The 14,082-nt window shown below is 34.0% G+C and overlaps 1 protein-coding gene across 3 annotated transcripts in view; it reads left to right on the top strand.

The window, feature by feature from the left end:
* Window positions 1-206: 206 nt before the first annotated feature.
* The window catches only part of LOC106459401 (ubiquinol-cytochrome-c reductase complex assembly factor 1-like), a 53,849-nt gene continuing 39,973 nt past the window's right edge, over window positions 207-14,082 (top strand). The window contains exons 1-3 of one of the 3 annotated variants that reach the window (XM_013919021.2): window positions 207-258; window positions 5,715-5,949; window positions 12,988-13,080. In XM_013919021.2, the coding sequence (XP_013774475.1) occupies window positions 5,734-5,949; window positions 12,988-13,080 (309 nt within the window). In that variant the 5' untranslated portion in view covers window positions 207-258; window positions 5,715-5,733. Of the gene's footprint in view, window positions 410-496; window positions 614-5,714; window positions 5,950-12,987; window positions 13,081-14,082 lie in introns of those variants that run through there. The other 2 variants (XM_013919029.2, XM_022386011.1) reach the window with 2 other exon arrangements.

Raw genomic sequence — 14,082 nt, 5'->3', positions numbered from 1 at the left:
TAAATACAATTGCCCCCAGTGGCACAGCGGTATATCTGCGGACTTACAACACTAGAAACCGAGTTTCGATACCCGTGTTGGGCAGAACACAGATAGCCCATTGTGTAGCTTTGTGCTTAACTTCAAACAAACAATAAATACAATTTTACAATATTTTCAAACGTATGTCGACAGTTATTTTAATTCACAATAAAATACTATATGGGCGAGAGGGCGCCGCCATGAACATTTGTTTTCCACACTATGAACCAAAATTGGGTAGACGAACTTCTTTTTTTTTTTATTATTATTCTGAGTAGTGATTAGGTGAAAGCAAGATAAAAATCGAAGTATTATGCCACTTTGTCTAGGTCCTAAATTTTGTCTTAATTGATATTAGTTTAGGGACAGGTTATTTTTCATATCAAGTGTAAGTGTTCAACTTTAAACTTAAACTTTCAGTCTGCTGCTTAGGGCTTTGCTATTTACTTTTAGTCAAAGTCATGCTGTTGCTCAAGTGGTAACTTAGTCAAATTCGTAGAGTCGTACTACTTGTGGTTAACGCTGTTTTTATTCGGTGTTACTGTTACTTAGTCTTGTGTTAGTGTTATGGCATACGTTGGGTACTTAGTCGGTTAGTGTATAAATATATAATATGTAATTTATACTTATACTGTTATAGCTGTCCTTAATATAAGATCATAAGAACTGTTACTTTTTTTTATCTTGCATACTAATAAGAATATTCTATCTAATTTGATGAGGAACCCAGTTTTTAGAAAATATAGCTTGGAGTTGGAGATGGCTTGAATGGGTAGTGAGAGAAACTTTTATTACATGTATACAACGTTTCAACAAGCTTTTGTAATAAATGTTATTATAAAATTTCTTTCACTATCCATTCAAACCATCTCCAAACTTTAATTTTGTCTCCAGTTTGGTTTTGAGGTCATGTTTGTTGATTATATGAACATGTTTTTTTCAAATCTCTATATGGGGAAAATCACAAAGGTCTGAGCATGCAATGAAGTACATATTATTATTATTATTACTGTTATGACTAAATTACATTAATAGCTTAAGTTATAAGTGCAAGTTCATTGTTACATTGTAATGTAAGCATAGCAACTAGTGTGTGTAATCATGTTAATTGCTATATTCCTGTAGTATGCCTATATAAAAGTACTTTATAGAATAATCTCAGATGCTTGAGGTTAAAATATTTAGACTGCTATACTTTTCATAGTTAACATTTGTTTTTCTGCTTTGGACCAGACAAAGCCTAGTGGGTAAGTATGTAGTGATTAGTATGTTGGGTTGGAGATAGAATGTTCTGTAGTTGAAGATGTAATGTTGCTGAGTGTACTGCAATTTCAACTCTGGGCTGTTATAAAAGTGACAGCCTTTAATTCAATTCCAAGAGCTAGACAAATCTTTCTGTAGTGAGGGCTACTACTGGCTGGCAGCCTTCCCTTTCTGGTCATTAGCAGAAGGTAGCATATACCCTTTACATGTAGATTTTGGCCTTTTTATCAGAAAAAAAACATTTTTATGCTACGCTTTTTGCATGAATATATATCAAAATAGATACAAAGACATATTCTGCCACATGTTTTATAACATTACCACTGTGGCTAATTGGCATATTATAAAATAAAGAAATACAAAAGAAATGTCTTATGTTCCTAATAACTTCAATAAACATGAATGAATGCTTCTGAGAATGGGACCAGACTTTCATGGGATGTGAAAAATTAGTCTGAACTAAGGAAAACTGAAAATTAATTGAAGGTCAAATTATAGCACTAATAAGTATGCCATAAGTAGGACATATGCTGCAGTGACTTGTTTGTTACTGGTCATTTAATAAAAACCAAACCTCTTATCAACTATAAACACTATAGATACATTAATAATGCCTATTTATGCCAATTATGAAGTTTATAGCATCAACAGATCTGATGTTATGAGTTCAAAATCACTATGAAAATGTCAGTTTCAGATTTTGAGAAAAATGTGTTTGAAAATTTGGAACAAAATTGTCACTTTAAGGGTCTTTGTCTAGTTGAAAAAGATATACCACATTCTGAAAATTGTGAAACACTCATAATATGTTTCTGAGTATTAATAAGCTCCTCTTTGTCTTTCTTGGACTCCTCAAATCCCTTTTTGACATTTCTTCTTATTTGTTGCTGTTTTATTTCTTTCTCAGAAACATTGTTTTGTGCTTCAGATAACCTCTTCTTGTCTGTAAAGAATTTGTTGGTAAAACTTCTGTCACTGATGTTAAGCAGCTCAAATATCTCCTTTTTTGACTGTATTCCATCATTGAAAGTACTGACAGCATTGGCAGCGGCCCATCTTGTACATTTTGCACCGACAAAGGTATTCTTGGGGCAACAATTCTATATTACATGATTTAGCATTCTGAGTGATGCAATCTTAGCATTTTATTAGGAGTGCACCACTAGATAACCTTTTATAGTTGAGATTGATGGCTTTCATTACACACTCTAGCATGGAATGTTTGTGTGAATATTCTGAGCTGGGGGCCTTAGATTTTTGGAATTTACACCAAGAATCTTCATCAGTAGTGATGAGGTTTGATGTCTGTTGATATTTTATGGTACCAAGTTGCCCATATTGCATTCCACATTCCATCCAGATCACCTTTGTTTCAGTGTATAACTCTCCCATACCAGTTCTGGAGACTATCAATAACCTTATCATTGAGTCTGCCAGCACCCCCTATTCCCTTGCCATAGCTGAACTTTTTACCTTTTATATCTTTTTTTCAGATTTTGCAAAACTGTTCCTAGCCTCTTCTGAACATGTCCTACACACTCATGTTTTTCACTACAATTCTGTCACTGTATGATCTTGACTCCTTCACTGCATGGAAGGATTTACTGTTGCCATCACCAATGTACATTGTGTATCTGAGGCTTCTTTCCTTCTCACATCTTTGAAATATCCTCACCATACCTACTGGTTTCATTGCAAGCATGGAACTGTCATAGTTTACTAAGCAAACTTTACAATGTTCCTTTTTCTCCTCTGCTGTACTGTTTTTGTTTGAAGAGCAGGAATGACAGTATCTGTTCAGCAGTTCATAGTCAATGACTATTGCAGATTCACTTGAAAGAACAACACCATGTAAGGAAGAGTAACCCCATTTCTTCCAGGTACCATCACACATCACAGGTGTTTCAGTGACTTTATCATCTTTTTGCAAATCTTCAGCAGCTTTTTTTATGCTTTAACTGGCAACTGTTTCAGTGGCATTGAAAAATGATATGAAATGCTTATCCCTATACTTCTGCGTACTTGATCAGTTCATGTTCGTAACACCAGAAAGCAATTCTCTGGCAGTTATACCTTTCCCAAAGCTTGACATAGCATACACAAATTGCTTGTTAGTAGCAACAGTTCTTTCCCCTTTTTATTTACTTGTATGCCAATCTTTCTCACTATGACAGTTCATTCCTTTGCACAAAAGTTTTAGAGTAGCAGCAAGTCCACTTCTATTGGTACTTTCCTAGCTCAACTTTTCCTCGCACGAACAGTGACAAAACTTGCTCATTACTTCTGCCAGAATGTCCATATCAACAAACATATTACCGCTTTGGATACATTCTTGTGTAATTAATTCTTTTGTGGTGTCCCTTTAGAAGCATACAAATGTCCAGATTTTCTCTTCGAAGCACTTTGTACCAGGAAATCTTGCTCAGAAGTTGAAGTTGCAAAGCTGGTACCTGCACCATGAGTATCAACAACTTGTGGCAACTCAAGTGTTTCACTTGTACTGTTATTAAGCTTACTAGTCTTCTCGTCATTCAGTTGTTTGTTTCTGGTGAATCTGTTACCATGAAACTTCCTCCTCTTTGATTTGTGAGGACCATGCTTTCTGTCCATCCTCAAATATTCAGGATTTACCATAGGAATAAATACTTGTTGGTCTGTTAGACTACAGGAACTAGTAAAAGAACTTCTTTTGTTCAACACAAAGTTTGACCTTAGTGATTGACTCATCAATGAAAGGTTATTGGCACAGTCCGTTACTTTAAAGGGGGGTAGCAAAAAAGCAGCATTCTAATAAGCAGGGGGAATTAGACAAATTTGCTAAAAGTGCTTCCAAACAAGGAGAAAAACAACAATTTTGGATCACATTACTATGGAAATGGCATGTCAATAGGGGCATTTAAATGGAAAACCTTTTATTTTTCATACTTTTTAAGGGTTTTTAATTTAGCTAAGACAATTTTTGCACTGGACATTGAAAGTAAAGTGGTTAAGGATTCAAAATATGCAAAACATTAATTGTGATATTTTTGATATTTAAAAAAAATATGCTACCTTAAAATTAGGAATATGGAATCCTAGGGATATATAATCTGTTCATTTACTGATTCAGTCCCCATGTGCATGAGGTGCCATTGAAGTTGAAAATTTCAATTCTAGTTTTTCTGATAGAAATAATTTGTACTATGCTTACTTTTTCCCAACTATAGTTGATTAGTAGAAAGTGTCAAAATATGTAGATTTGTAGTATTTCACTCAATGTACATTGTTATCTAACCACACAGAAACAAATATTTGACCACTAATATATACTCTTTTTCAAAGTTCTTTAAAAACTAAAAACCTTTTATGACAATAATTTCATTTTGAATTTACTCACTGATTATAGGTAAATCTGTCTATTTGTATGGTTTGATATGCACATGTATAAGTAACCACTATCAGTTCTAAAATTTAAAAACATTGTTGAATGTTGATATAAATACTAAAATCTTCCTCACCATTAAAACTTATGTACTTGAGAATGATTGCATCAGTGATTGAAATGTTGTACCTGTTTTTAAAATATTCTTACTATAACTTGTAATAATAGTTTTACAACACTGTTGATATTGTGAGTACTTGTCACACCTTCAAACAGGCATCCATGTTTTTGCACTTGTTAACAGAGTTCTTAGAACTCAACAAAATATTGAATTTATGAACAAAATTTTGGAAAATTTTACAGCAGGAATACTTGAAACTCAAATAAAAATAAAAAAATGTTCAAGTGTGTTTAATGTACATGTATTTTCTTTAAAATGAAAAAATAACATTTTTATTAGCATAAAACAACATACTCTGAAAAATTGGCTTTTTAAAAATCATTCTTAGTAAGCCTTACACCTATACATATAAAATGTATGTATATATTATATATGTTATTTTTATTATTATATAAACAAGTATAATTGTTTTTTGCTTGTTTCTTTTTTATTTATATTCATATACATTGGACAGTCATCCATTTTCACAAATAATATTATTCTGTTAGTAAAATGTGTTGAAATTTAAAGAAATACATAGAGTTGTGGTATTTCAAGCCATGGTCTTAAACTAAGGACATTTGAATTCATGTTGGGAAACTTGTTTACAAAACTTCCTTGTAAACACAATTTTCAATATTTCCATATTCAGAGATATAAATTTTTAACTCTGCAAATAACTATGACTTGGATAGAGCTTTCTAAAGCTGACCATGAGAAACAAATTCTGGCCTTGGCTTTGGCCTTCATATATGATGTTCATGGACATATTCAGAGTAAATGAAGGGATCATTTGGATATGATTTTTGTATTATAAAATCTTGGTATTTAGAATATATTTTGTTTTACAAACAAGTACTTGTTTGGAACTATACCCCATGTTTAAATGTTTTAATGCTGTGTTTTTAGGTAACCATCCTGATACACCATGATTCTATCCTGTCTAAAAGTTCAAGTGGGATTATACACTCGTTTCCTACAACCATTAAAGCAGGATATTGTATTATATCAGTGGTGTTGTGCCATGACTCTTTGCACAAAAGGAAGTGAACTTCAACATGCTGGGCATTATCTTTGTGAATTGAACCATCTGCCAAGATTTCATGCTTTTGAACGTATGTTAGGACACTCTTGTAAGTGGAATGTAAGTTAATTTCTGCAGTTTTTAGCATCTGCTTAGCATTCATAAGACTTTAAAAAGTTTAATTAAAAATTTGAAATAACTTTGTTTGTTGAAAAATTCTCAATAACATTTAGCAATTTGATTTAACCAGCATTAATTTATTAACATATTAAGGTAATTAAAAAACTGCACTAGACATAATGAGTGGTGATATTTATATGTATATAAATAAAGTAAATATAAATAAAGTAGGGAAAAAGTTTCCATGATGGTCACATACAACACTCTTGGTTTTTGGGCATTAGAATTTTAAGTCATCTTGATTAATGATTATATAAAGCAGGTACAAGTGATTGATTTCAGTTTAAATTATTTGAATTTTGAATGAGGCTTAATAGGAACTGGTACTGTCTTTCTACATGTATACCTTAATTTACAGTACATTTTTATATCCATCTTCTTTTAGTAATAAATGAATATTGTTTTTGACTTTTTCATCTTTAGTTAATATATGTATGAGGAATAGATGTAGGTGACTTAATACAGAGAAAAGAAATGGATTGAGAAATAAACATAATAGGATTAGGTAGTTTAAAGTGACAGTTAGGATGGAAGACTTAGAGCTATAGAATCGGTTAAAAAAAAGAACACATCAAAATAGCTTAAGAAAAAAAAAAAATATGCACAACAAGGGACCATTTGCTCCTTAAACATCCTTCCGTGAGAAAGTGAAGATTTTATTAACAAAGAAACCATTTATTTCACCCTTAAATTCTTGTAAAGTGCTGGCCTCTACTAGTGCTAACAGCAATTCATTTTATGAACCAATCACACAGTTAGAAAAATAACCATCTTTAGTGGAGCATGCGACACCCTTCCACCAAAGGAGTGTGACACAGCTGACTCCTTTTATGCAGTTGAACCCAATTTCCACTTTGAGATTAAGTATGAAAAACAACACCAAATGTGGGGAGGATGGGTTGGAAGTGTGAGAGGAAGAATCAATTGGAAATATATTTTCTGTGCAGGAAAATATTAACTTCCGATACTATTACTTACCTCCTCTCACAGAATCCCACATTGAGCAGGTGGAGGGACCAGTGTAAAATTACATAGATGAGCACCTTTCAAAAGTGTCTGAAAAAACACCCTTGAAGTGTGCCACCCCTATATAGAGTAAACACACCCATGGGAGATCTCATCACATCTGAATCAGTACATTACACTTTTTTCCTTAGTGGAGCTAACTGGTGTTGTGTCGCAATCAAAGTACTACATTGGAGAGTTCGAAGAAATGCATCACTGGAGAAAGTACAATGGGTGACCACAAAACCCTATTTTGAAATGCAGACAGTTCTTGATTCTGGCAATCTGAGGAATGTTAGAGATGGGCAGCAATCTCTTTCTGATTTACTCATGTTAGTCCATGAGTGTACAGTCTGGTATGAACATATTTATGATGCAAGATACTGCAAGAAAGAAGCTGTAAGCAGTCTTGTGGAACACCCCATCTCAACAGTGAGCATAATAGACCTTATAGATCTCACAGTGCAGATTTTGGATATCAGTATTCCTGGACAGGTGCCACTCATCACAAAGCAGGATCTATAACATGTTAAATAGACCCCTGAAAAAATTAAACAAAAATAACTTACCTACTCACAGTTCTACTGACGTATGGAGAACAGCTATAGGGGGAAGATGATATCCAGCTGAGCAGGAAACCACCAGATGTTGCAAGTAGCACGACACCAAGGTGTGGAGAGTGGTCCACACGCTGGCCTGAATAATCTCCTCCAAAGAATGACAGAAATGAGCAGCCAAGGACATTGCGAGGTGAGAGATCAGATGAAACAATATACAGAACAATTAGCAAGGTTCAGTAAAAGAGAAGAATACGCAATATGATTAACTTGACAAAACCACCTGGTAAGGATGATAGGAGGAATATCATGAGAAATGGATGGATTCCAATGGATAAATAAATGAGAGTGAGAGCCACAGAACAATATTGTGCACAACACGTAAAACCACAAAACACAGACTGGACACAGGAAATGATTCAGTTCAGAGCGGGAGTAAATATGGGATATGGAAGGAAGGGAAATAACTGGAGAGGAAAACACGTGGCAAAAATGAAAGGGAGATGACAGGGCTACCCTATAGCCCAAAATGGTTGAAAAGGACATGCCCTTGTCAAACAACCATGTAAAAACAGATCTCTGAGGGAGGGAAAGAATGGAATGTTCTCCACTTACATTGATACACAGACATCGATGAGAAATGGACAGTGTGAGACAACAGGGATGCTACATGTGTGGATAGCCCACCAAACCCCTCACAAGGGACTGAACAAAACCTATGCATGAAGCCAGTGTGTGAGAACAGATGAAGCACCCTGAGTGAGTTTGCCAAAGGAAGTACCAGAAGAGAGGAAGAGGTAATGGAGGATGTTCCTGAAGATGGGATGGAAACCATAGTAGAGCCAGCCAGAAAGGAGCCACAAAAGGACTCTACATGGAGTAGATTGGATGAGAGAAATTAGTTAGGGTAGAAGAAAGATGCTAGAGCATGCATAAAAGAAAGGTCCTTCTAATCTTGGCTGAACACATTGACAACTAAAGGATGTGGAACTGGGATCCAAACGAGAGGAAGCGTGACATTTAAATGAGAGGCAAATGCACCCAATTGGGGAGTATCCAGCTAAGAACATAGCATTGAAATACCTGGGAGTCAAGAAACCACTCCATGGGTAAAATCTTGTCAGTACAGGACAGAAGATCCACAACAAGTTTAATTGATATTTATAATTTATACTTCTTATCATTAATTTCATTTGTGAGGGCTCCTGGGGGCCAGGGTCCACCCTACCTGCTCTCAGTATTGCTTGCCTTCCTCCTGTAATGGCTGAACCCATTTTCAGATGACCTAGATTTTGTCAGTTTTCTTCCACCTTCTTATGGATTGTCTTCCAGGCCTCTACTGTAGAATCTGCTAGGCTTATCTCAGTTATTTTTTAGACACGTTTCACAGTATATTCCCATTCTCGTGACATTGTTTCATGATGATCTTTTTGTCTCTCTTTTGAGAGTTGGTATTTGCAAGCCTCACCCTATACAGGCTTTAATTCTTTTTGCCTTAGCTTACCATCAGGCAGATTTTCTTCTTGATGTTTGTTATTTGCATCCTATTTTAATTCTATCTATTTTATCCCTACCTAGTTTTTTTTAGCTTTGTTTTACCCTATTGACACTCCATCTCCTTTCTTTGGTGTTCCACTTATATTTAGGAATTTTTGTGGATACCTCCTCCTTTTTCCCTTCATATTGAGGTGTTTGTGATCTTTAGTTTATTCCCTCCACACGTGGCTTCTTTGCTTGTAGGATCTTTTAGGGTGGGACACTGCTGTTTACCATCTATTGCTAATAGGGTCTGACAGTCAGTTCTTTTTCTCCACCGGTCCATTTTCTTGGGCTACTCCTGTACATTTAGCATCACATGGGGTATTTGCAATGCTATATTGAATTTTTTTAGTTGCTGTTTTGTTTCATTATGAGATGTTATTACCTTTATTCATTTTATATGTTCGGCACCTGCCTGTCCTTTACCTGTCTTACCTACAGGTTTTCTTCATTCGTTCTTTTTGTTTGATGCTGATTGGAGTTTTGGATTAATCTGTCCCACCTCATTCACTTCTTCGATTTTCCCTGTTTTAATATGTCATCTTTTATCACATTTGGTTTGGCTGATTCTGCAGGACTGAGAATGCCCACAGTACATGATCTTATCTTCAATTTTTTCACCATGTGTTTAGGTACCAGTTTCTTGGTTTAAATCCCCATCAAACTAAACATGCTTGCCCTTTCAGCTATGGGGCATTATAATGTGATGGTCAATCCTACTATTCATTGGTAAAGAGTTGGCAGTGGGTGGTGATGACTAACTGTCTTCCCGTTAGTCTTTCACTACTAAAGTAGGGATGGTTAGTGCAGATAGACCTCATGTAGTTTTGTGTGAAATTTAAAAGAAACCAAACTTTTTTAATCCCAGATGTCAGGTTCCAGATCAACCAATCAATTTCTCACATTATCATGTGACCCGTTCATGGGTTGGGGGTACAAGATTCCCTCTGGTCTCATGAACTTAGGTGAAGATGGTATGATCCTCTTTCCTACCCCCACCAGATGGCTGGGTTTTGGATTATAGTTGATTGCCACCTGTATGATTTTCTTTCCTTTCCCTGCATGAATGTCGGTACCTAGTGGCCAGGTTTTGTATTGTAGTTGACTTGCCATGTGCAGTCCATTGCACCCTAGCCAATATACACCTAGGGGCATATCCTTTTAAACTTGCCAACTTTTATGTTTGTTTGATTGAGTTTCATAAATATCATATGGTTTGGATCCTTATCTCGCCATAGTTCTTTCCTGCTTGGATGTGCTCCTTTGTTTTTCTGCCCATATGTGTGACATCTTTCCATGATGGGCAAAGAGTATACCTAGTTCATAAGTGGTGTGGTCTCCCAGGTCAGATTTTCAATTCCATAGATCTCCTCTTGGGGAGTGTCCTTCAAATGCTTTCAAAAGATGCTTCTTTATTTTCCTCTCACAGGTCCCTCCACCTATTCAATGTGGGATTATAGCTATTTATGTGACTGGAGGTAGTGTACCGTATTGGAAGTTATAATTTTCCTATACTGAAAATGTATTTCTGATAGGAACTTACCTTCACTCACCATCCCACCCTTCCTCCCCACTGAAAACTGGTGTTTGAAGTGATAATTTGATAGAATTGAATAGAGGAAGTCACATGCATCAAGAGAGTATGTTGCACTCTTTTTGGTGAAGGGTTGTTGCATGATGATTTGCATGTGAGATGCATGGCAATCAGACAATTCCAAATGAGTAGGAAATTCTAGGCTTGTGGCATGCACAACAAATATTTTTGCATTTGAAGGGCAGCATTGAATGAGAATAGCTATTTATGTGAGAGGAGGTAAGTACCTATCAGAAATGTGTTTTCAGTATAGGCATTTTTTTAATATTTTGTTTCCCAATCAAGTAATTAAAACATATACTAAAATTTGAATTATAGACTACTGTGAGGCCAATTTTATTGACATTCAATGAGAATAAAGTTATTTAATTAAATTTGGAGAATAACTTGAAACATTGTGACATGATTCCGTTCACCTGTCTGTTGAGAGAGGATTAACTATAAGATTAAGGAGATAATTATTTCATTGTTTAAGTCACTAGTTAGGACTCATTTTGAGTATTACATACAGATATGATTCCCTTATCTCAGGAAAGACATTGACTATTGGTAAAGAATATTTAGTAAAAGGCTATTAGGATGGATGAGTTGTCATATGAGGATAAGTTAAGATCTATTAACTTGTTTAAAGTATTAAACATTCTTAAGGAAAATAATGAAATTGAGGCATTTTTATGTTGAATATTAAGTGCAGAAGGACAAGAGATTATATAAATGTAAGATTTGAAAAGATTAAATTACTTTTCCAGTTGTGATTGAAAGAGCCATCAACTTTACAGGAGGTTAAAAAAAAGTGGTTGATGAATATCAACATAACAGTACACTACAGGCAACAAGAAAGTGGGTTCACTTTTTATTTTTTCAAGAAATGTTCTATTCCCATCTTAAATATTTGTAAGGTGTTGGACTACACTAATGCCAATGACAATTCATTGTTTAAGCAAGTTGCTCTGTTAAGAAGATAAAATTGTTCTTACCTGAAACCTGGTATGCCTTTTCAAAATGTTAAACTTGTATCTTCTCATCCTTTTGTCTTTAGATAAAGCACAAGAAATCAGATGCCTTCTTCCTATCTGAATAAACTTATATATATCAATAAAATCACCTCTTTGAGGCTCTTACCAAGTCAGTAAATCAGACCATGCCCCCCCCCCCCAAAAAAAAATTAAAAAAATTCATATTTACTGACAAGTTTTACCTAGTTCAGAGGCATCTTCAGGATGCTGAAGGGAAAAAGAGTCATGACATTTACCAAAATGTGTTATACATCTACTGCAGAAAATGCTAAATCATGTAAGTGTTTAATATAAATGTAAACATTTTTCATACTATTATTTGAAAATACAGAGAATAGTGTTTTTGATTTTAAATATTTCTGAGGAAGTGTGCCCCTGCATCTTCTTAGGGGTATTGTGCCTGCTTTAGTAGTATCACCCACTTACTCTTAAACATACTGAAAACCCTGCCAGTTGCTCTTATTTTCTGAAGAGAAGAGACCTTAACATAACCCTTCCATCCCTGGAGTAATTTTAGTAGCTCTACTCTGAACACTTTCCAGCAGATCAATGTCCTTACTTAGATAAAGCTGTCACAGTATTTCAAGTGAAGACTAATGAGGATCAACTAGTGATTTGTATGGAAAAATAATTATCTCTTTTTATTTGAAATCAATTTGAGTTGCATTCCCCTGAATGGTCTTTTATAAGTCACAATTGTATAAGGAGACCAAAGCTGTAAATGTTTTTAAGTATTTGGTGGATCAGAGCAAGATTTATTGATTAATTTCTGTTGAGGGAGTTTGGTCTCAGAGGCACTTGACATCTTGTAACTTAATGTAATGGAAAAAAAATTAATTTGTTGTTTTTTAAATCCTTAATAGAATTTGAATTAAGAACTTTTTCTTTAGTAATTTTTGTTATGTAGGCCATTAAGATTTCCTATACTAAATCTTTACCCATGAAAAGGATTTTAAGATTATAAAATTGATTTTTTTTATATCTTGAATAAAAATGTATGATTTTATAGGAAATTGTGGAGACTTGCCAACATTTTGATTAAGAATGTATCTGAATTGTATCTAAGATAATTAACAACCTTAATACAACAGTATCCAATCCCAGATAATGAGTAGTAAAAATTATTTTAACAAAAAGATTAATTATGGTACAGTGAAAAACAAGCTACATATTATGTATTGTATGCATTTTCACCTGACTTAATCTTCACTTGTCTTATGTTAACAGTAAATGAAGCAAGTAAATATAGAAAACGTAATTTTTACAGTATCCAATCAAGAGCAGTTTTCCTGATGTAGCCACTGGTGGTATTTTATCAAAAGTAAGAAGAAAATTAGGCTTACTAGAAGTTTCCAAAATGGTAAGTGTATCAGAGGAATAAAAAAAAAACACTTCAAAGTAAAACATTTAGGCTATTGTTTGTGATCTGTATACATATTCCAATTTCACTTAAATTATACTCTATAAAGTCTGTATATTGGCTTGGTCATTTTGACCAATCCTGTAACCTCCATGAAACTACATAAACTACTGTAATATTCTAAATGTACTAAGTGTATCATCATGAATTTTGGCAAATGTTTAAGTAAATATTGCAAGCCTTTTGTAGACAAAAATTATATTTTCAATAAAGTGTTTTTACTAAACATTTGTCTGCAAATTTATGAAGTCTATTGAGTAAGTCTTAGTGAAGGATGACTTTCATGCTAAGAATAAATATACTTATTTTCATCATACAGTTTTTATATTTAATTTACATAAGCTGTAATACCTACTAAATGAATTTCAAAAGTTTTTAATAGAACTTTATACTTTCTCTTTCATCTTCTCTACCCTTACACCAACTGTAGTGTAAACAATGAAAGAAAATGTTGAAAAATATGAAATAAAATGATGACTGCAGATTCTAAAATACAATTACAATTTTAATTTCAACACAGCCTCAGTTTTATAAACAAATCACATCTGGTTGCTTTTGATTTTATTACTTTACAATGGTTTTCAGACCCTATCTAATGATGTGACTGTCAATTAAACACAGTGATGTAACTTTTGTAATTTACCAATTTACCAACCAATTTACAATCGCATGAAGCAGTTAACTAGAGCTGGTCTCATAGATTATTTTTTTATTTTGTTTTAAATTTGTTTTGTTAGTTCACATATGTGTCTAATGTTTACACCCACACCCACACGCAAATATATATAATGTATATTCATATATATATCAATTCCACTCATTTTATTTTATGCTATCATTAAGGGCTTGTCACCTTATGAAGATATTCTATTAATGGCTGGAGACGGCTTGAATGGGTAATGAAGAAAAACTTTAATATAAGTTTAACATAACAGCAAATGT

This window comes from Limulus polyphemus, unplaced genomic scaffold (genome assembly GCF_000517525.1).
Source record: "Limulus polyphemus unplaced genomic scaffold, Limulus_polyphemus-2.1.2 Scaffold27, whole genome shotgun sequence".
Lineage (NCBI taxonomy): Eukaryota > Metazoa > Arthropoda > Merostomata > Xiphosura > Limulidae > Limulus > Limulus polyphemus.
The sequence above is the reverse complement of the archived record's forward strand: the minus strand, read 5'-3'. Positions and strand labels throughout refer to the sequence as shown.